Source organism: Rhinichthys klamathensis, unplaced genomic scaffold (genome assembly GCF_029890125.1).
Source record: "Rhinichthys klamathensis goyatoka isolate OS25496 unplaced genomic scaffold, OSU_Roscu_1.1 h1tg000311l_1, whole genome shotgun sequence".
Taxonomy (NCBI): domain Eukaryota; kingdom Metazoa; phylum Chordata; class Actinopteri; order Cypriniformes; family Leuciscidae; genus Rhinichthys; species Rhinichthys klamathensis.
The window spans coordinates 2,651,828-2,673,448 of NW_026606829.1; the positions used below are offsets into that span (position 1 = coordinate 2,651,828).

The 21,621-nt window shown below is 38.7% G+C and overlaps 1 protein-coding gene across 2 annotated transcripts; it reads left to right on the plus strand.

Moving 5' to 3' along the window:
* Positions 1-5,446: 5,446 nt before the first annotated feature.
* On the plus strand, positions 5,447-20,490 carry slc47a4 (solute carrier family 47 member 4). Of its 2 annotated transcripts, XM_056271077.1 has the most exons (18): positions 5,732-5,750; positions 5,907-6,240; positions 6,724-6,825; positions 6,953-7,021; positions 8,179-8,327; positions 8,451-8,493; positions 8,617-8,661; positions 8,757-8,854; positions 8,944-9,041; positions 14,605-14,718; positions 16,640-16,707; positions 16,810-16,918; positions 17,023-17,098; positions 17,268-17,337; positions 18,779-18,911; positions 19,028-19,122; positions 19,232-19,330; positions 19,831-20,490. In XM_056271077.1, the coding sequence occupies exons 2-18, from the start codon at positions 6,100-6,102 to the stop codon at positions 20,131-20,133; spliced, it is 1,812 nt and encodes a 603-aa protein (XP_056127052.1). In that variant the 5' UTR covers positions 5,732-5,750; positions 5,907-6,099; the 3' UTR covers positions 20,134-20,490. The 2 variants fall into 2 exon arrangements, with proteins under 2 accessions (XP_056127051.1, XP_056127052.1); XM_056271076.1 differs by having other exon boundaries at positions 5,447-6,240.
* Positions 20,491-21,621: the final 1,131 nt, after the last annotated feature.

Below are 21,621 nucleotides of genomic sequence, written 5' to 3' on the forward strand. Positions count from 1 at the left end.
ATTTTTTGTAGAATTAGGCATTCCTGATTTGATTTGTTTTGATTAAAAAAAATTAATTAAAGTTGAAAATGATAAAACAGATGTTTTGATATTCATTCATCTCTAGCACACATCCTTAATTTAATACAAAATTAACATAATAGGAAACGTAACAAACGTTTAATTTATGACTTAAATGACGCATGTTTAAGAATAATAATAAGTAAGCTCTCGGTTCAGATTGTTCTGAAAAGGAGGACAGCTAGATTTCACTCACACATGTACATGTATAATTTAATATTCATCACATATTTACAATATTAAAATGCATGAGCCCAGTTCTGTAGAAATTCAGTGCAGCTGTACAACACATTTTTCTTTTTTCTTTCTCTTCTTTCTTATTCTTTTTCTTGAAATCTTGCCAGAACGTTCAGCTTTTTGAACACCACAGTGGTTCAAAGGTTGGTGTGAGGCACTGAGGAGGATGTTAATGTTTATTTCTGTCCTTTGAAAAAGTAACCATTTTTCCTGAAATCACATACTGTATGATGATGCAACACATCATAACATGTTTAGATATTAATTGATTTTTGGAACCTGATTGATAATTCACTGATTTGTTTGTAAATGATCATGCGGCTGTGAGATGTATGCAGAAACAAGCCAAAATACAATTACAGTGACATTACCGGCAAAGGACAGTTGAAGGCAAGTTGTAATGATAAACAATTCTGGGGGTTTGAAATGTTAAAGTCATATTTGTGGTTCTAATTTGAAAACTGAAAGAGCAGCTGAATGAATCATTTTATATGGGTTAATGGAGGGGGATGTAAAAAAAAAAAAGAGCTAGCATGAAAAAAATGTGTATGACATGCACAAGGCAAATAAAATAACAACGTTTTATGCAAAGTTCCTGCCCTGAAGAAGACCACTTGTTGGTCGAAACATGTTGGCTCGTGTACTTGTAAAATGATTTAACCCATACTAAATAAAGGCTTTTTAACTTTATCCTTCTCCTCATTGAAAACTTGACTGAGTGCCTGGGACCTGCTTTTCGTTTCTTTGGATCTTTTCCCTACCCCAAGAGCACCTGCTATCACGGATTTTATAACTTTACCTGAGCGCCTGGTTGAACCTTTTACAGTTCACACACAAATGTTGTGTTTTTATGTTTTATGGGGACTTTCCATAGACACAATGGGTCTCATTCATGAAACATTCGTAAATATACGAGTAAATATGCGAGTGATTTTCGCGTAAAGAGACCTTCCCGAAAACTCTTCTCCTGATTCACAAATACTTCGTAAACGTCAGATGTGATAGTGAAATGTGTGTGTGTGTTAATGAATTCCAATCAGTTGTAAATGGGATGCGCGTGCACGTTCATTCTCAATTAGGGTAGAGTGGGGGAAAACGCCCCCCTTAAGGAAAATGTGACATTACTGTGAAACAAAACATACATGTGACTAGAATTGCCATCCCAGTTTTGAGTGACTATGGCAGGAGAATATTACTTAATATTAAAATTGCTCAACCTGCATAATTATATATATTATTGACTGAAAATATTTTTGTACAAAGGGGGCGTTTTGCCCCAGCGGTGGGGTAAAACGCCCCCCAAGGTGGGGTAAAACGCCCCCTTTCTTACCAACCAGTTTGCTTCATAGATCAACAGCAAAATAAATATAGTTTTTAATCTCTAAAAGTAAAAGGCAAGTAATGCAACAACATGTATATATACCTATTAATATTTATTTCAGGAATGTACAAAATAGCCAAATTTCTAACATTTTAATATTTTGATTTCTACACTAGGCCTATATGGGGTTGATAATTGATGTAGTATTTGTTCACCACTATCATCAAGAAAAACAGAAAACCCTAAATAAATATTAAACATAAATTAGTATATTTAAAGTGAAATATATTCAATAAATGCTCTAAAAGTCACTATATTTTATCATTGGGTCACCTAACCACCTTCCATCATTGCATCCACCAAGCTAGCTAGCTAATGCTTACTTGAGGTAATTTTATCATGTTTTGTTAAAATATTTTGATTTTATCGCCTAGTTATACTGCATTAAAGTGTAAAATAAAGACTTTGATAAACAGAAATATGTTACTATAGTAATTATGATAAAGAGAAACTATGCCCCTTGGGGGGCGTTTTACCCCTCAGCATAGGGGGCGTTTTACCCCACAAGCTATGTTTTTTTTTTTAATTGTTTATTTTTAAAAATATAATTATATTCCTTATAAATAACATATGCTCTCAAACTACAGACTTCACTATTCATCTATCATACATTACCAGGGGCGGACTGGCCATCTGTGTGATCTGGAGAATCACAGAACGGCCGGTACTCCAGGACAGCCGGCGGGCCGGCCCACCACCCGCCACACACGCAGTCACAGAGAGGGAGCGAGCTAGAGACCTTGCGTGTGTGTTAGGGGTGGGAGAAAAAATCGATCCATTGCGATTCTCTCTCCAACGATTCTGGATCGATTCTGAGAATTCCAGAATCGATTCTGAGCTTAGTTTTTAACCAGATGTGCGATGACGTTGAGTTTGCTTTAGAAACACCCGTATTCTGCTTGCTTCCAATTCCTCACACACATACACCACTCGAACCTTCCGTAAAATAATCTTTCATAAAGTTCGGAAAGGTTGAAGCGAATTACAAGGACATTCACAGGCTTCATTGCACAGGATACGCTGTGAGAGACGCGCGCTTTCTTTGATGTTACACTTGAAGTGTGCTGTCTCGCCCGGGTAGATAAAGAATCGTTCTGGAATCGGATCGTGACTCCCAGAATCGGATCGGATCGTGAGGTGACCAAAGATTCCCACCCCTAGTGTGTGTGCTAGTGTGCGCGTGTCTCACGGGATGATGTTAGGAAGTGATATTCAGCTTGCTACATTTTAATGATTACAGTAGTTAAAACAGCTAAACTTCAACATTTTAGCTGTAAAATGCCACAGTAGCTAATAGTAAGAAATATGTTGTGCTTTTACTTTTAAAAATGTTGGTAACGTTACAGTTAATCCTTACAAACTTTGAAGATTTTAAATACAGAAGTTACATTTGTAATGGTGTAGCCTATTTTCATTTAGATGTGGTATTATTATTTGTGCAGTACCTAAGATTAATTACTGCATAAATTAATTAAGATTATTAAGTAATACATTCATTTTAAGACAGCATGGAATAGATTGTATAATGCTGTTAGCTATAATTTGGATGGTATAGTATCAGCCACAATTAAAGTCTTGTGACACATGCCTGGTGGCAGGCGTTATTGTTGTTGTTGTCGAGTTTCCGCGCGCCGATTGCCTTGGGCCGGGCCTAGACAAAGTCCAGGGCCGTTTTTTAGTCCCAGTCCGTCCCTGTACATTACTGTGATATCACTGTGAACAATATTCTATTAAACACTTGTTTACTAATATCTGAACATTATAGCATTTTCCATGTAATCCCCTTCTCTTCAAATACGTCGCTGGTGTCTGCTTCTCCATGGAGATTTGTATATCCCCGTTGTCAACGTAGTGCATAGCAATAGTAAAAATGTATCTTGATTCATTCTAGTGGTTATTTTGGGGAAAACGGGTGGGGGGCATTTTACCCCAGGGGGGCATTTTCCCCCACTCTACCCCTACCATAAATCCCGCCCATTAAATCCGACTGACAACTATATATGGGCATCATATTATGACATGAATGCGAATTAAAATAAATTTTCTCAGATGCAGAAATTGAACTTTTATTATCAGAAGTTCATTCAAAACACCACATTTTATTTTCAAGCGTAGCCTACATAGTGGCGTATATCGGGTCCTAAAAATAAGTGGCAGCATATTACAGATGCAGTTAATGGAGTTTCATCTGTTAATCGAACATTCCCAGAAGTGAGAAGAAAATGGTTCGACATTAAGCTTGAGAGCAAAAAACGAATTAGTTCACTTCGGAAAAAAAGTAGGCCTATTCAAACTGGAGTTGGACCACCATCGCAGATGCTATTCTGGCTCTCATAATAAGAAAAAACGTATGTAATTACTATATATAATATTTTTTCAAAATGCTGTGCAAATATGTAGGCTACCCTAAGGTGAATTAAAATGCAGCCTTATTAATGAGCAAAACGTTCGGGTGTTAAGCGCACTATTTACGCGTGGCTGGGAGCAGATGTAGATTTCTTGTGTACCAACTAACATTTGGAAAATACGAACATTTTAATGAATCCGAACATTTTCGCCAGAACCACTTTACACACGATTTACACAAAAATTCGTTCTGCTCGTGTTTCATGAATGAGACCCAATGATTTTTATACTGTACAAACTGTATATTCTATCCCCTTACTAACCCTACCCATCACACAAAACTTTCTGCATTTTTACATTTTCAAAAAAACATCTTAGTATGATTTATAAGCTGTTTTCCTCATGGGGATAAAAAAAAGTCCCCACACGTATTTTGAATATTGCCATCTTTGTGGGAACATTTTGTCCCTATGCTGTAGGTGACACACACACGCAGGCAGACACACACACACACACACACACACACACACACACACACACACACACACACACACACACACACACACACACACACACACACACACACACACACACACACACACACACACACACACACACACACACACACACACACACACACACACACACACACACACACACACACACACACACACACACACACACACACACACACACACACATGTTGGTGCAACAGCATTATGAGGACTCTCCATAGGCGTAATGGTTTTTATACCGTAAAAACTATATATTCTATCCCCCTACACTGCCCCTATCCCTAAACCTACCCATCACAGGAGACATGCAGCATTTTTAATTTTTTAATAAAACATTGTTTTTTATGTTTTTTAAGCCATTTGATTTATGAGGACTTTTGAAATGTCCTCATAAACCACCCATAAGTTGTAATACCAGTGTAATACACATGTCATTATACAAATTTGTGTCCTCATAAATCACATAAACCAACTCACACACACACACACACACACACACACACACACACACACACACACACACACACACACACACACACACACACACACACACACACACACACACACACACACACACACACACACACACACACACACACGCTTTATTAGGTACACCTTGCTCTTACCGGATTGGAAACATTCGGCAGAGATTTTGGTCCATATTGACATGATAGCATCACACAGTTGCTTCAGGTTTGTCAGCTGCACATCCATGATGTGAATCTCCCCGTTTCACCACATACCAGGGTGCTCTATTGGATTGAGATCTGGCGACTGTTGGAGGCCATTTGAGTTTAGTGAACTCAATGTCATGTTCAAGAAACCAGTTTGAGATGATTTGTGACATGGTGTGTTATCATAATAAAATAAAAAGAAAGAAAAATATTTCAATGTTTGGTACTGAAAAAGCTCAATATATTGCCTTTGCAAGCCTCAAACAACTATATAGGTCATCTGTTTCTTTCATTCAGGGATATGGGCATCCTGTCAGAGTGTCCTACATGTGTGCAGTTTTCATATACGCCAGAATACACTACTCTAGTAAATGTTCCACCAAGCTGTGATACAGTAAGTTAAGTAACAATAAGTAATACGTAACGCTTTCCAGAAAAGAGCGTTGTAACTTCTTTGTTGCGGTAGAGCTAGAGCCTGGACTGTATACTTTTGGCATGGGTTACGTAGAGCTGGGAGTCTTCTGTTACACAGTTACCGTAAGTACACCAAGAGTATTCAAAGCAGCACTGGATATATTCAATATCATTATGCTGATTACTTTAATGTGTTGTAAATACAGCTGTTAATCAGCTTGTAATTGGATTTTTAAAAATAACCGATTGATCTTGCAAAACAATGCAACTCTTTGCCAGGACTGCAAACATTCTCCTCCCATCCTGTGGATTAAATCAAAGCGTCTCATTGTCTTCACCTCAGTTAATCTGTAAGCCTTCAAAGGTTGTGAATGTGGACCTGAAGAATGAACAGCTCTAAGGGCCCCTAACAGTCTATGAACTAACAGTCAGGCCCCTTACAGTGGCTTCGAGGATCACATCTGAGAAGATCATGGACGTCTCGAGTCCCAGAACTGACACTTTGTCTATGGAGCCCAGTGCCAAGCTGTTTTGCTGTGGTTTTGTAAGGCGTTGCATCCCTCTGGTATACAGAGAAGAGCTCTACCACATCCTGCGCATGACTGGACCCCTGGTGAGGATTCTGTCACATACACATCATGATAATGTGCTATGCTTGTTCTGTTTGAATAGTGAAAGAGCTGGCAGAGAAATGCAGTGGCTTACATAGAAATGATCCATTCCTGAATAGACCATAATCTGTTTTGGGTACATTTTGTATCATGTCTTCATGCATGTCCATTTGAATACAAATTAATCCTAGATGAGTTGATTCTCAATTGTTAAATCTTGCATCCTGTATAAAATAAATGCTGTGTAAAAATAAGCCAAAAAATGGTCTTAAATAGTTTGGAAATTATGTTTTAAGCAGATTTTACAGTATATTTCCAGACTAGATCTGTTAAAATATTATTAGTAAAAATTCTCATGAATCTCCAGATAAACAGGTGCTTTGTTTTTCGTCCATGTGACTGTGGACTTTAATAACCGCAGTCCATGTGAGTCCAGGACTTTCATCTCCATTTTGTGCTAAATATTTCTTTGTTTGTATTCTTAGCTTGTGTGCCGGTTCCTGAATTTCCTCCTTTTCTTTGTGGTGACAATGTTCTGTGGACGTCTGGGGAACACTGTGCTAGCGGGCTACGCCATGGCCTCAGCTGTACGTCTGCTTGAGTCAAAACTTATGCCGGCAAATTTGTGTTATGTACCACATTTTTTTGATGTGCAATATTATCGAGCAATGATTCACAAGCCCACACAATGTGTCCAATACATTTATTTTTCAGACTATCAATGTAACAGCTGCAGCGACGGGGTTTGGACTTGCTTTGGCATGCGACACTTTGGTATCACAGGTGTGTTTTCCATACAAATAGCACTCCAACTGTGTAATAAAATAATAAACCAAAAGCCTGGACAATGAAAGGCCTACTAAGATTCACTTAATGTTTAATATATTTTATTTTAAAGCCTCAGTACAAGTAACTCGAGTTACGTAATCAGAATACTTTTTTCAAGTAACTAAAGTAACGCAGTACTTTTAAATTTACAGCAAAATATCTGAGTTACTTTCTCAAATAAGTAATGCAAGTTACTTTGCTTTCCCATTTATTGACTGACAGCTCTCCTGTCATCATGTTGAGAAAAATTGTGAGTAAGTGCAGAGATGTTGTGTGTAAACATGATGGTTATTGTCGTTCTAGACTAAATGTGAGTGTCCATTTACTCATCTCACTTGCACAAAAAATAATCCGCATTCCTCAAAATGAATAAAAACAGTGAAATGCAAAATCAGAATACGCAAACCTGCAATAATTAAATATGTTAAATAAAACAAATATTTTGATGCATTTAATCTCACATTATTGACCAATGTACTTGCTGCTGATATTCGATGAAACCATAAGTGAAAATGACTTTAGATTTTTCCGTTTTTATTCGTGGTTTATTCTGTGCCCTCTACTGTACACGTGTGAATTTGCATTTCCTTCAGCCTAAGGCTTATTATTTCAATTTTGGTGTGAAAGGGGCTTTACATTTGCTCAAAAATAGAACTTTTTTTGTTATAAACAAAAACAAACAAGCCCTGCCCAGGTGAGATAAAGTAATGCAAAAGTAACGTAACGCATTACTTTTCTAAAAAAGTAACTTGGCAATTATTGAGATGGTCCTCACTGCAGAACACGAAATCCAGGGGGAGGAGTTGGATCCAGATCCAACTCCTCCCACCTTACATATACCTAAACCTACCCATCTCCGCCCCCTGATCCCTAACCCCACCCCTAATCCTACCCATCTCCACCCCTTAGATCTGGATCCAACTCCGCCCCCTGGATCTCGTGTACTGCAATGAGGTGCTACTGGAATTATTTACTTTTTAAGGGAGTAACGCAATATTGTAATGCATTACTTTTCCAAGTAACTTTCCCCAACACTGGATATCCCTCAGGCCGTTCTCGCATGTATAGTAAAATAACTGATAGCTTATGGCAGTCTAACATCTTGCCCTCAGACATTTGGGAGTAAGAACCTTCTCCGTGTGGGCATAATACTGCAGAGAGGCATCGTAATTCTGATGCTCTTCAGTTTGCCCTGTTGGGCTTTGCTTGTGAACACCCAGCCCCTCCTTCTCTATCTGGGACAGGACCCAGAGGTGGCCAGGTAAGTGCCACTCTTTGACACACACTGACTGAACATATTTGTATTGACATTGACTGTTGAATACTAGAGTACAAACCAGTCTATGGTGTCAGACTGAAAACTAACAGTTTCTCTCTCTCTCAGGATTGCACAGCTCTATGTGGTTGCATATTTGCCAGCAATTCCAGTAAGGTCCACTAATGGATGATTATGGATTGCATTTCCAGTGCAGTTGAACTCAAATCCAATAATTCTTTGTATACATTACTGTTCATCCTCATGTTGAGTCTGTCATGTGTCTATATTACAGGCCATGTTTCTGTATCAGCTGCAACTGTCATACCTTCAGAACCAGGTACAAAAAATTATATTTTAAGGAAATCAACAACTTAATAACTGCATTCAGTTCCTGTATGTTGTTGTTGTAATACTCATGAACCCTCTGTATAGGGAGTGATCAAGCCTCAGATGTATGCATCTGCAGTTGCCAATGTTGCCAATGTGATAGTGAACTACTTTCTGCTGTACTGGTGGGATTTTGGAGTTTAGTGAGTATATGTTTTCCATATTTTGTGTTTTTTCATGTGTTTGGTTTTCAGTATTTTGATAATAAGATTTGTTTTCTGTGCACTTTCAGTGGGTCTGCTGCTGCAAACACCTTTGGTCAGGTCTTTAATTGTTTTGCCCTGTTTTGTTTCATTCGCTGGCAGAAGCTCCATGAGAAAACTTGGGGAGGTGAGTGTCTGTCAATATTAGGGAAGTTACTCTGAAACTTAAGTTTGCCAAACTACCAACTCATATTTAAAACTTGTAATTAATCTAGTCAAGCACTTTTGGGGGGAAAAAGACTAAACAAAAACACCTCAAGATGCTAAAAAAATAAAACTACTTAAAGGGTCACTCCACCCATTTCAACATTAATCTTTATTGAAAGTGGGTTATATATGTAGTCGAAATGTAAAAGAAATTTTAAATTTGGTGCCCTCTTGACCGAGAAAAGACAGAAAATAACTTTGGGGCGCATTTGTATGTAAGACAACAACTCCCACAATGCACCATGTTGCACAGCTCCGCAAGCCACTCCCACTAATCCAGAACAGCGCAAACATCAGAGAAATCGCTCTTCCGTCTACAAGAAGGCTAGCTGCCAAATGAGTTTAAAATTCATTTCACAAATGTCTAGTTAGTTGTGGCGAGCAGGACGAGGGCGAGGGACGTGAGAGGACGACGCGAGTGATAATGAATGGCACCTGTGCAGCGGTCTCATATCTCTCACGGAGGAGCGGAAGCACAAAAGGAACAGGCCTGATTTTATGTTTTGTTTCTGTTGTGTGTGGCCAGCTGGCTTATACTTTTGTTTTGTATTTGTTTATTTTACTATTAAAACGTTTAAATGTTCGCCGGTTCCAGCCTCCTTCTTCCCACAACAACGAACCCCGTTACATTGGCAAACTCATTAGTGAATTACTCGTTTGTATTTCTTTCTATATGGTGAATTATTGCATGATACCTGCATGTTCAGTCAGGCGAAACTAGGATGGTTCACATCACAACACAAACGTCCGTGTGGTCGTCTGATTCAGAGATTTCGTCCAGGAGAAACTGCCTTGTTGAAATTCTCTGCAGCAGACGGACTCTATCTGTGTCCGTAGCGCACAGCGAGAGCACACGCACCAGCAGTCCGCCCAGCTCAAGCCAGCCCGGGCTCCTCGTCCGCGACAGGCAGCCGCCTCCTGTTCCACCATCAGCCTCAGCTGCTCTTCACTATATTGCGGCTCGTAAAGATAGCCACGAACAGCGGATTCGAGCAGCAGAATTTCAAAATCCTCTTCTTCCATATCATGTTTAGTTTCTTCCGTCATTGTCGTAACTTCCTATATCCACAGCGCTTGTTAGCTTAGCTTATAAACAAGATGGCTGATATTGCTTTCAGTATCTGCAAGTGAAGTCCCACCCACTGATCTGTGATAGCTCTGTTAGCGCATTAGGTCCAACCCCCTATGGGCGGGTTTGAAAGGGTGGGAATTTGTGCTTGTAGTCTATACAGAAATCCCCCCTTTTTACACTTCCTCCTACAATGACGTCAAATGACGATTTTTGCGTCATTGTAGGAGGAAGTGAAAAAGGTAAATAGTAGATTTCTCTCGTCTCAGGGGAAAATGAAAGAATGTTGCACGACCATTCAATAGTATGACTGGTTGTCTAACAATGGACCTCTTAATGCAAATGGGTGGAGTGTCCCTTTAAGGGACACTATTTTCTTGAATGTATAAGTTTCAGATTTGTATCTTAGTCTTTTGGAATACATTTTTTTTGTTTTTGAACAGTCTCAATCAGCTTCAAACTTGATACATTTACACAAAACAATAAACAGACTATGTCATGAATTAAATAAGAGTATATAGTAGAGACGCACAATATATCGGCCACCATATCGGTATAGGCCAATAAATGTTTATTTTTAATGTTATCATTATCGGCCCGATAAGAAAAGTTGGCCAATATATTAAAGCAGATAATGGATTATTTCCTTCAGCTAAGACACTTCATATGCACAGTGTTCACCATGATGGTTGTGAATTTCTTGAAATATGATTAGAATCATAAAAAGAAAATACAATAGAGAGCAACATATACAGCGTCTGTCATACAGGCTACATAAAATTATAATGAGAACATTATAATTGTGTGCTTGGGACATGGCTTTTATTGATGAGACTTTTGTTTTTGCAATCAGGCTCTCAAAAATTATATTATCGGCCAAAATTTTGGTTATTATCAGTTTTCAAATATAAAGAATTATCGGTTATTATCAAAATGTTCATATCGGTGCATCCTTAGTAGAGTAGAACATAGCAATGAGCAGCAGAATCATTCCGATAAAAAATACCTATAATACTCGAATCCGTGGACACAAATAGTTTTTTAGGCTATCTGTTCATTTGCCTGACAAGTCCTATTAAAGCAACACTAAGTACGATTTTTTACCTTAAAATAATGTTTTCAAAATTGTTTCAGTGGTTCATCAAGTCGTGACATGGTGAAATGCACTTATGCCACCGCTTTGCGGTCCTTTATCTGATATATCCACGCTATGTAAGATGGCCAGATCGGGTCGCGTTTCTGTAGTCCGAATGAGACATAAGAAAACTACAAATTTGACTTGCTTTACGGCAAGCGTTACAATTGCCGATAGGTGGAGCGTACTCGACAGTAGACTACAACTACATGTAAGATACCTAGCAGCCGGGTAGCTTTTGAATTGTCATCATGATTCCAAAGCCGGTGCTGGATAAACAGAGAGCATGTGCGTGCGTGCACGTGCGACAGTAGGATGCGGTAGGCTAAATTATTTACGACAGCAGTAATGGACAATTCCGCTTCCAACCTGTAGGGCGACCGCAGAGGAAAAGTTACTTGGTGTTGCTTTAATTTTAATGGAATCGGTTCGTCCTAAACAGTGCTCTTTGTCGTGCATAAGAAGTCTGAATTATTCACATGTGAACTACATTAAATACAGGTGTAAATGGGCTCTAAAACGTTTTGAGCTAGTCAACTTTTGATCACTTCCAGAGGTAGTCGAAAACGCATTTGACCTGATTACTTTTGTGGTGTAGCGATTATACGCACGTATAAATATAATTAATTATTATTCATAACGGATTATGATCAATAATTAATAATTTAATTATTTTCAGAATTTACTGTAGCAGAATCAATAGTATGATCATCTTATCAGTTCATCCAATGAACGGAAAGCATAAACAATTATTAATTCTAGGAAATATAATATCTTCCTGGCCAAGAAAGACTAATTCCCAGCTAACAGCTAAATTAAGAAATAAATCAAGGGTCAAAGCATAGGTAACTTAGATCGAAGTTCAAGACAATAAATCTGTAAGCACATAACACAAGTAATGCTTCTCTTTTCAGATACAAACAATACTTTATTGATTATAAGCCTATGACTAACACACATAAAACTAATATAACACAAACACACGCACACGCATTCATACAAGTTGAAGAAAGACAGAGAGTGAGGAAGAATGAGTTTTAGGAGTTAGATGGTGAGATCCCAAGTTTCTATATGCACTTAAAAGACATGACCTGAACGAACCATCAATAATTAATTTCACCCTTGTATCGTTTCTTAGGCGGGTAATTCAATTTGATATTAAAATGCACCTGCAGTTTTAGCTAAAAGTCTGGAGGTACTTGCTTGTCCTTGCGTTGCTTTTGGGGATTCCCTTTTGTCGGTGTGAAGGTGTTCCCCGGGTCCGTTGTTTGGCTGGCGGTCTCCTCGTGCTTGATAGATCTTGGGCAGCCAGTCACGTGGTGTGTTGGCGCGGATGAATGAAAGTCTTTGAAGTTGGAAGCGTGTTGCAGTCGAAACGTTTTAAACGAAACTTTGCAGCAAAACTTAACTTAGAACCGAGACTTTTAACGGAAAAGAAACAAACTAAGAAAAGAAAGAAAAGTGTGACGAGATGGCTTGAATTAAATCTGTTTTAACCCATATCTTGGTTTGGGTCATTTGTCTCTGCGTCTACATGGTTAGCTACTATCGTCTGCTCCACCCGGCTTGTTCTGCCGAAAGAGAGCATCACAAGAGAGCATCACAAGAGAGCATCACAAGAGCATCACAAGAGCATCACAAGAGCAAGAGCGATTCTGTGTTCGGGTCTACGATTTTAAACTCAAAATGTTTGTCCCGCCTCCTGGAGGAATTTGGAATTCGGACAATAAGATACTATATGGTTATTTGAGAAGGGGGTCTTTTCTACCCCCCCCCCCCCCCCCCCCCTTTCTCTCATCGTGAATCATGTGCTATCTGTGCTCTGCTTAGTCATCAGCTTGAACAACGGATTCAGTTTAGACATAATTTCCATTTTAAGAACATAAACATTTTTACACAGATTTCAATCAAGCCATCTTTTGAACTAAACACATACGAGCATAATGATAGGAAACACGACACTTTCATTCCAGTATCTCTAATATTTAAAACAATTACATGACTTAGATGTGATCTAAGCAGAATAGACACATACAGGGGTTGTAAACACAATATATAATTATGTTATGTTACATGATTTTGATTATGGGTCAGTCAAGAATTGTTCTGGGATGAGTTTTATGGAGTTTGATATGGAGGAAAGTCCTTATGTGTGTGTGTGTGTGTGGGTATCCTTATGGTCAACATCTGTCGCATTCGTGGTGTGTACCACGTGAGGGTTTAGTTGCAAATGGTTGTCTTCAAGACAAAGGGTAGTTTTCTATGGACATCCACATGGAGACGTACTAATTGATGAGGGGAAAACTAGCTCGGGACCCTGAATGGTTCAGTCTGTTTAGTCGCAGGGGTCAGGTGACTTCTTGTTAGGGCCTCTTGTTTCACCATTTCTGAACAGATCTGTTCTTGCCAAATTATAAAACATTGACAACGTCCTTCCTTTAGTTAAACAACAAATGGTCTCTTGACTCCAGTGCCTGGGGTGATCTGGAATATGCAGCCCCTTGTGTTTGATTATGTACGAATGCTTCACTCGTGTGGGTTGCATTCTCGTTGTCGCTACAGTGGTGTGGACACTCATGTGGTCGAATGCGTTCAAACAACCACAAAAGAGTGCCCACTCTCCACCTACTGACTTAATGTGTAAACATTATGGGAAGCGCACTAGTCAGAAAGGATTTAAACTTTGTTGGCTGAAGACCCAAGTTTGGTTTAAAGACAATAAAGCGTACCAAGCACAATATTCTCTCACCATTCCTGGTTTTTAACACGCACTCACAGCGTTCGGCATGATCTTGCGGCTGTCAGAGCAGAAACGAAAGCTGCCTGTCTCCATATGTTTTGTCGTCATCTCTAGGCGCGTTCGTATGTAAATTGGGTGGCACTTTATTTTACAGTGTACTTACCTAAGAAAGTACTGGGTAATATAAAGTAACTACATGGGTTAAGGTTAGGTTTAGGGTTAGCGTTAGTACCTAGTTTACCCAGTTATTGCAATTACTATAATACATACATAGTATGTACATGGGGAAAATTTCTACCGTAAATTGCGTGAGCTTACTTTGTCCATTAGATCGAAAGATCTGGAAAAACCCATACATTTACCCGCCCATAGACCCTCCCCTCGAAGAAATCAGGACAGAAGTGGTTGAAAGTGGACAAAAGAGATGGCTTAAAACACCAGGTGTAAACGGGAATGTGTGTCCCTCGTCTAGTTCTGATCCAATCAACCAAAACGTAAATACCAGGTGTAAACAGGGCCTTACTGTTTTCCTCCAACAGGGTGGTCTTCTGAGGCCCTGCAGGAATGGGGTTCCTACATGAAGCTGGCCATCCCCAGTACACTGATGACCTGTTTTGAATGGTGGATCTATGAAGTTGGAGGCTTCCTGGCAGGTACATTCAAGGGTTTTTTAAAGTTAACTAAACCTAAAACCATAAAAACACCTTTGTTGCTTAAAATACAATAAAACTGAACTGAAATAAATAAATAATTTTTATTTTATTTCTGCAAGTTATCAAGGCAACATTTCTTACTTGCACTGAACAAAATTATAAACGCAACACTTTTGTTTTTGCCCCCGTTTTTCATGAGCTGAACTCAAAGATCTAAGACTTTTTCTATGTACACAAAAGGCCTATTTCTCTCAAATATTGTTCACAAATCTGTCTAAATCTGTGTTAGTGAGCACTTCTCCTTTGCCGAGATAATCCATCCACCTCACAGGTGTGGCATATCAAGATGCTGATTAGACAGCATGATTATTGCACAGGTGTGCCTTAGGCTGGCCACAAAAAAAGGGCACTCTAAAATGTGCAGTTTTGTCACACAGCACAATGCCACAGATGTCGCAAGTTTTGAGGGAGCGTGCAATTGGCATGCTGACTGCAGGAATGTCCACCAGAGCTGTTGCCAGTGAATGTTCATTTCTCTACCATAAGCCGTCTCCAAAGGCGTTTCAGAGAATTTGGCAGTACATCCATCCGGCCTCACAACCGCAGACCACGTGTAACCACACCAGCCCAGGACCTCCACATCCAGAATCTTCACCTCCAAGATCGTCTGAGACTAGCCACCCGGACAGATGCTGCAACAATTGGTTTGCATAACCAAAGAATTTCTGCACAAACTGTCAGACACCGTCTCAGGGAAGCTCATCTGCATGCTCGTCGTCCTCATCGGGGTCTCGACCTGACTGCACTTCGTCGTCGTAACCGACTTGAGTGGGCAAATGCTCACATTCGATGGCGTCTGGCACTTTGGAGAGGTGTTCTCTTCACGGATGAATCCCGGTTTTCACTGTACAGGGCAGATGGCAGACAGCGTGTATGGCGTTGTGTGGGTGAGCGGTTTGCTGATGTCAACGTTGTGGATCGAGTGGCCCATGGTGGCGGTGGGGTTATGGTATGGGCAGGCGTATGTTATGGACAACGAACACAGGTGCATTTTATTGATGGCATTTTGAATGCACAGAGATACCGTGACGAGATCCTGAGGCCCAATGTTGTGCCATTTATCCACGACCATCACGTCATGTTGCAGCATGATAATGTACGGCCCCATGTTGCAAGGATCTGTACACAATTCCTGGAAGCTGAAAATAATAGTTCTTTCATGGCCAGCACTCACCGGACATGTCACCCATTGAGCATGTTTGGGATGCTCTGGATCGGCGTATACGACAGCGTGTTTCAGTTCCTGCTAATATCCAGCAACTTCGCACAGCCATTGAAGAGGAGTGGACCAACATTCCACAGGCCACAATCAACAACCTGATCAATTCTATGCGAAGGAGATGTGTTGCACTGCGTGAGGCAAATGGTGGTCACACCAGATACTGACTGGTTTTCGGACCCCCCCAATACAGTAAAACTGCACATTTTCGAGTAGACTTTTATTGTGGCCAGCCTAAGGCACACCTGTGGAATAATCATGCTGTCTAATCGGCATCTTGAAATGCCACACCTGAGAGGTGGATGGATTATCTCGGCAAAGGAGAAGTGCTCACTAACAGATTTAGACAGATTTGTGAACAATATTTGAGAGAAATAGGCCTTTTGTGTACTTAGAAAAATTCTTAGATCTTTGAGTTCAGCTCATAAAAAATGGGGGCAAAAACAAAAGTGTTGCGTTTATAATTTTGTTCAGTGTATTTAGTTTAACTAGATGTACTAAAAAAAAAACTAGACAAAAATAACACCTTTACACTCACAGAACAGAAAATAAATGTTTGTTTGTATATTTAACCAGTTTGATTTTACTATTGCTTTTCCCGCTGAATTATCCCATTCCCATTGACTCTTCTCATCCCATCAGGAATGCTGAGTGAGGTTGACCTGGCTGCTCAACACGTGGTTATAATGCTGGCGTACATCAACTACATGGTGTGTTTGGATAATCTGAGAATATTCATATTATCATATAAAATTCACCTTTATCCTTTTCATGATTGTGTTGTTTTTATCATCTCCATCTTGATATTCCAGATCCCATTAGGAATGCAAGGAGCAGCGTGTGTTCGTGTGGGAAACGCACTTGGCGCTGGGGAAACAGCTGCTGCCATCGTCACCTGCAAGGTTTCTCTCATCAGTTCAGGTAAAACTCATTTAATTTGATACCAATCATTCCTAAATTTGTCATGACACTTAGTCATATGAAGCACCAATTGATGTCTTGTAAATGTTAATTTTGTTCCCCAGCTGTTATAGCAATCATTCAAGGTTTAGTCCTGGGCTCAACAAAAACGGTCATTGGCTTCATATTCACTTCGGATGAGTAAGCCACTTTCCTTATTATTTCAAGCATGTAAAACAAAATGTTTGTTGGCATAAGTAGACTTCAACAAATCTGTAAACGCTCTTGTCTAAACATTAAAAATTAAGATTTAACAGAAATAATGTCAACAACAGCTGTGTTTCAAATTTCCATTGTGATGTTTGTTTAGGACTATAGCAGAGCTTGTGTCTCAGCTACTTAACATCTACTGCCCTCTTCAGTTCTTTAATGGAGTATTGGTGAGTTCTGCACAAACTTTTATTCCTCATTTTCCCAGAGACAGTATATAGGGGGAGGAGACGACCACCCATATAAAAATAAATGGGAGATATTTCAGCGCTCAATATAGGCTTAATACATTTTATTTTAAAAAGCCAGTCTCCAACTTTTTTGCAAGAAAAGCTAAAGAAGTACAACTTGTGATACCATTGTTGCAGTGTTATTTTAATATCATTGATATACTATTATAGTTTAGTAATGTATAGTATAGTATAATATAGTATAATATAGTTAATATTTTTATTAACGTTTATTTATACAATTTTTCTTTTTAGCAATTTTTGTACTTCAATTTGAACTAAAAATGAGAAATGTGGCCCTTAATGCAAAGGTAAAAAAAAGTTTTTTTTTTTTTTTTTTTTTTTGTTTAGTTAAAGTGTGTTTTGCTTCGAAGAAACAAAAAAAAATTAACGATAATAATTCTTGTCAGATTATATTGCTGATTTAAAGTCCCCCTGTAGTCAATAATTTTATCCCTTAAAACTCCTTGATCACCAAAATGACATATTTAAACGTTTTTTTTTTCATGTGAAAAAAATGTCTTCATGCCTTAAAATAGCTTGAATGTAACTCTACACCCTTGCTTCAAGTATGTGGATAGAGATCCACTCAAGTTACTGTAGTAAACGCTGCACAAATAGTATCGCTCTTTACAATGTCGGACACATATTGGTAATTAATATGATTAGCCTTTTGCTTTACGTTATCAAACAGCTAATAATGTGTTGCTAATGTTGCACAAACCATGTTTACGTTCACCATCTCAGAGTCAGACCTTGTAACAATCAGCAGAAACGCTTTGAACATCATTGAACGTCAGTGGAGAAAAGCACTTAGTTCATCATAACATCGTATATACATCATACATCATATACATAATTAACCCGCTATATTGCTAAAAGTACCCGATTTTTCATACCAACAGAAACATTTACTGGGATAACCTTGCTTCTCTTGAGACTCCCCTGCTTCACAGCAGTTATGCTCAAGCCCGCCCCGCAGGTTGACTGTCTTTGGTTCACTGGAGTTTTAAGGAGAAAACTCAGCAATGGTGTTGTTGAGTTATGAATTTGCATGGTTTGTCTTAAAGCATATTAAAAATACCACATAGACATATAAACAACATTAAAAGCTTGATTTTCACCACAGGGGGTCTTTAAAATATAAAGCGTACGGTATAGGGTGGCCATTATAGCACCAAAATGGCCATTGAGTGGACTATTAAAGGTACCATATATATATCAAATCATGTGTATTTATATGAATGAATATTCATATAATTGTGTGTATTTATAAACATATTTTATATATGCCAGTTATCTTGTCAAATTCAGTGTTTTGAATCAAGTGTAGTATTTTGAAGTATTTTATTTCATTAGTTCATTTCATCATTGATTTCAGGGTGTTGGCATGGGCATTCTCATTGGCACAGGGCAGCAGAAGATAGCTGCTATTGCTAACCTCTTTGGCTACTACTGCATTGGACTCCCATCAAGCATCGTTCTGATGTTCACGGCCAAGTTACAAGTTGCTGGTTCGCCTTGTTACAACTAAATGCATCATATTGACTCCTGTCACAATTGCTGATGTTTAAGTACACAAATGATCAGGGAACCTTTTAATACAATGATTTCTCTCCCGCTCTTTCAGGCTTTTGGCTGGGCCTCCTCATTGCAGTCTTTTTGCTTGCAATTTTTTTTGTTGTGGCCATTTTCAAATTAGACTGGAAGAAAATTACCAAAGAGGTAGGCATATCAGACCTATTAAAACTGGACCTTTCTTCTATTTATACTGCTCATGATCATGTGATTATAGTTGACTTCTGTGACTGAAAGAGTTTTTTCTTTTTGCAAGGCAATTGAGCGTACAGGAAAGAGTGCAAATGGAGCAGTGACCCCTGAGTTTTGTTCGAATCATCGCAACAGCTTCTACCAGGTGGTCCTGAATACAGAGGTAAGTTGTTGTCTTTATAGTTTTCATTTTAAATAATCAGTAAAAACTATTGATAAAAAGTATGCATTATTTTACCACAATTAATTACAAAAATAACATGCTAAAATTAATGCATTTAATCAAGTCAGCCGATTCTTTCATGTATTTTTAAAGGAATAGTTCACCAAAAATTGTATTTGTCATTTTCTCATCCTCATGTTGTTCCTATGATAACAATGACTTTCTTTCTTCTGTAAAACACAAATGAAGATGTAACTGTTTTTTGTCCAGATAATGAACGTCAATGGGGTCCAAAACATAATTGGACCTCATTCACTTTGATTGTATTGACAAAAAACACTGAAACCATTTTCATAAAGTCATACCGGTTTTGAATGACATGAGGGTGAGTAAAATGATTTTTGGCTGAACTATCCCCTTAAGATACCCTTTTAAAAAATGTGGCAACCATGGCACAGTTAAAACGTTTATAATGTTGAAATTGTGTCTCACTGTATCAGAATGGGAATGGATACATGGTTGTGAGCTCTCACGATCAGGACGAGGGGCTCAACAGTACTGTGGTACATGAGGAGCCAAACGTGACTCGCGTGGAGGAAAAGCCCATAGCTCTGCTCTCTACCTCTCAGCTGATCCTCAGGAGGGGTCTGACTACCCTCGCTGCTCTTCTCATCCTAGCTGTAGGGATAGCCATCCATCTCATTGTGCCTTTACCTGATGTGTCTTATGGTGCCGGTGCAAATTTTACATTGGTCTCAAACTTTACCACAGCCACTCCTATTTATTCAACAAGTATTGTTTGAAACTAGGACCTCAGGTAGATTCACTGTGAACATTTTATATCTGTATGCTGTGAGAGGCAACAAAAATTTTAATTGAATTAGAAAAATAGACGTATTTTTCGTCGTCTCAGCCTCTATATTGTGACCTAGACATATGATCATATATTTTATCCTCAGTGCATTTGCTTTGTCCACATCATTAGGCCGAATAGTAAGAAAATCGACCAGCTTAGAAGAAAAAAGGTCTGTTCCCCAGTGACACAGTCGTATAATCTCTTCAGTTGACATTTCTAGTCAGGGGTCTGCTGGAGAAATACTGCTAAAAAGAAGATATTCTACAAAGCCGCTGTCACATACAGAAAGCTGTATTATTAAACATGGCGGAACTGTGGGAACTTGAAGCAAATGCTGCTTGAGGAGTCGTTCACACAGAATGTGTATTTTCGTTTTAAAAACGCTAGTTGCAAGGCAGTGGAATAAAAAAAAAAACAGCGCATGGCCTAGTGATGTTTCTGTCAGGACCACTATCATCGATTACGATTGACAATTAGCATACAGTTTGGATTGGCCGTATGGTTCATGCGTGTAGTGAGCAGTGGGATGGACAAAAAAGCAAGGTCTCGAGATCTTTTAACTTGAACGCTGCCTATTTAAAAACACTTTGTTATGCGCTAGTCGCTGCAAAAGATGTGAGATGTGAGCACTATACAGTCAAAGACGTTTTCCTAGTGCTAGTTTGCATAGAAGAACAATAGAAACGCAGCACATTGGAATACAAAAATGTGTTCTTTGTGAATGGACCTTTACACTGCCCTGCGTCTCGCGCTTTCAAACGCAATAACGATTTCTGTGTGAATGACCCCTAAAAGAAAAACCATGTTGAGTAATGTGCATCAGAAACAAAACGGGGCGTCCGTTTATTGTCGGTGGCTCGTCGTGTCGCACAGCATCCACTGTAGACTGAATCACTGATTATAATGGTTTCTATTTGCATTTTAAGCTGCTTGTGTCTGCTGTAGACTTAGTGTAAGACAAAAAACATGCAACCTTTTGTGAAATTGCTCACATATGAGTTTTTAAAGGTTACAGTAAATATCCATAGAAAACTGGTGAACCATCAAATGTACTATATCCATCTGGTTAAGGTCATCTATTATATATGGTTGGACATCCATTATACTGTATATCTTTTCATTTTCTATTAAGGCTATCAATCAATGCAAGATTGTTCTTTAAGCTTTCTTCTATTGACATAATGACTATATATCTGATGAGTTTTTGATTTTGATTTTTACATTTAAATTTAAGTGTCTTTGTGTGCTGTACATAAACAGGATGGACCATTTATATATACTATTTTTGATCTACTTTTATCTTTAATTTTCTCCCTCCAAAATACAAATCGTCTCCTTGGAATTATAAGGTTCTATCTGCGTTCTGAGCAGTTTTGAGATATTGAACTTTAAAGTTTTTGCATTCCATTTGACTGTGTAGAAAGAACCTTTTTAT

Bases quoted from the DNA above. Each gene is read 5' to 3' on its own strand.
- slc47a4 (XM_056271076.1), top strand. From the start codon at position 6,100: ATGGACGTCTCGAGTCCCAGAACTGACACTTTGTCTATGGAGCCCAGT. The intron at 16,919-17,022 runs GTAAAACTCATT...TTTGTTCCCCAG, and splicing joins GGTTTCTCTCATCAGTTCAG to CTGTTATAGCAATCATTCAA. The intron at 19,331-19,830 runs GTAAGTTGTTGT...TCACTGTATCAG, and splicing joins AGGTGGTCCTGAATACAGAG to AATGGGAATGGATACATGGT.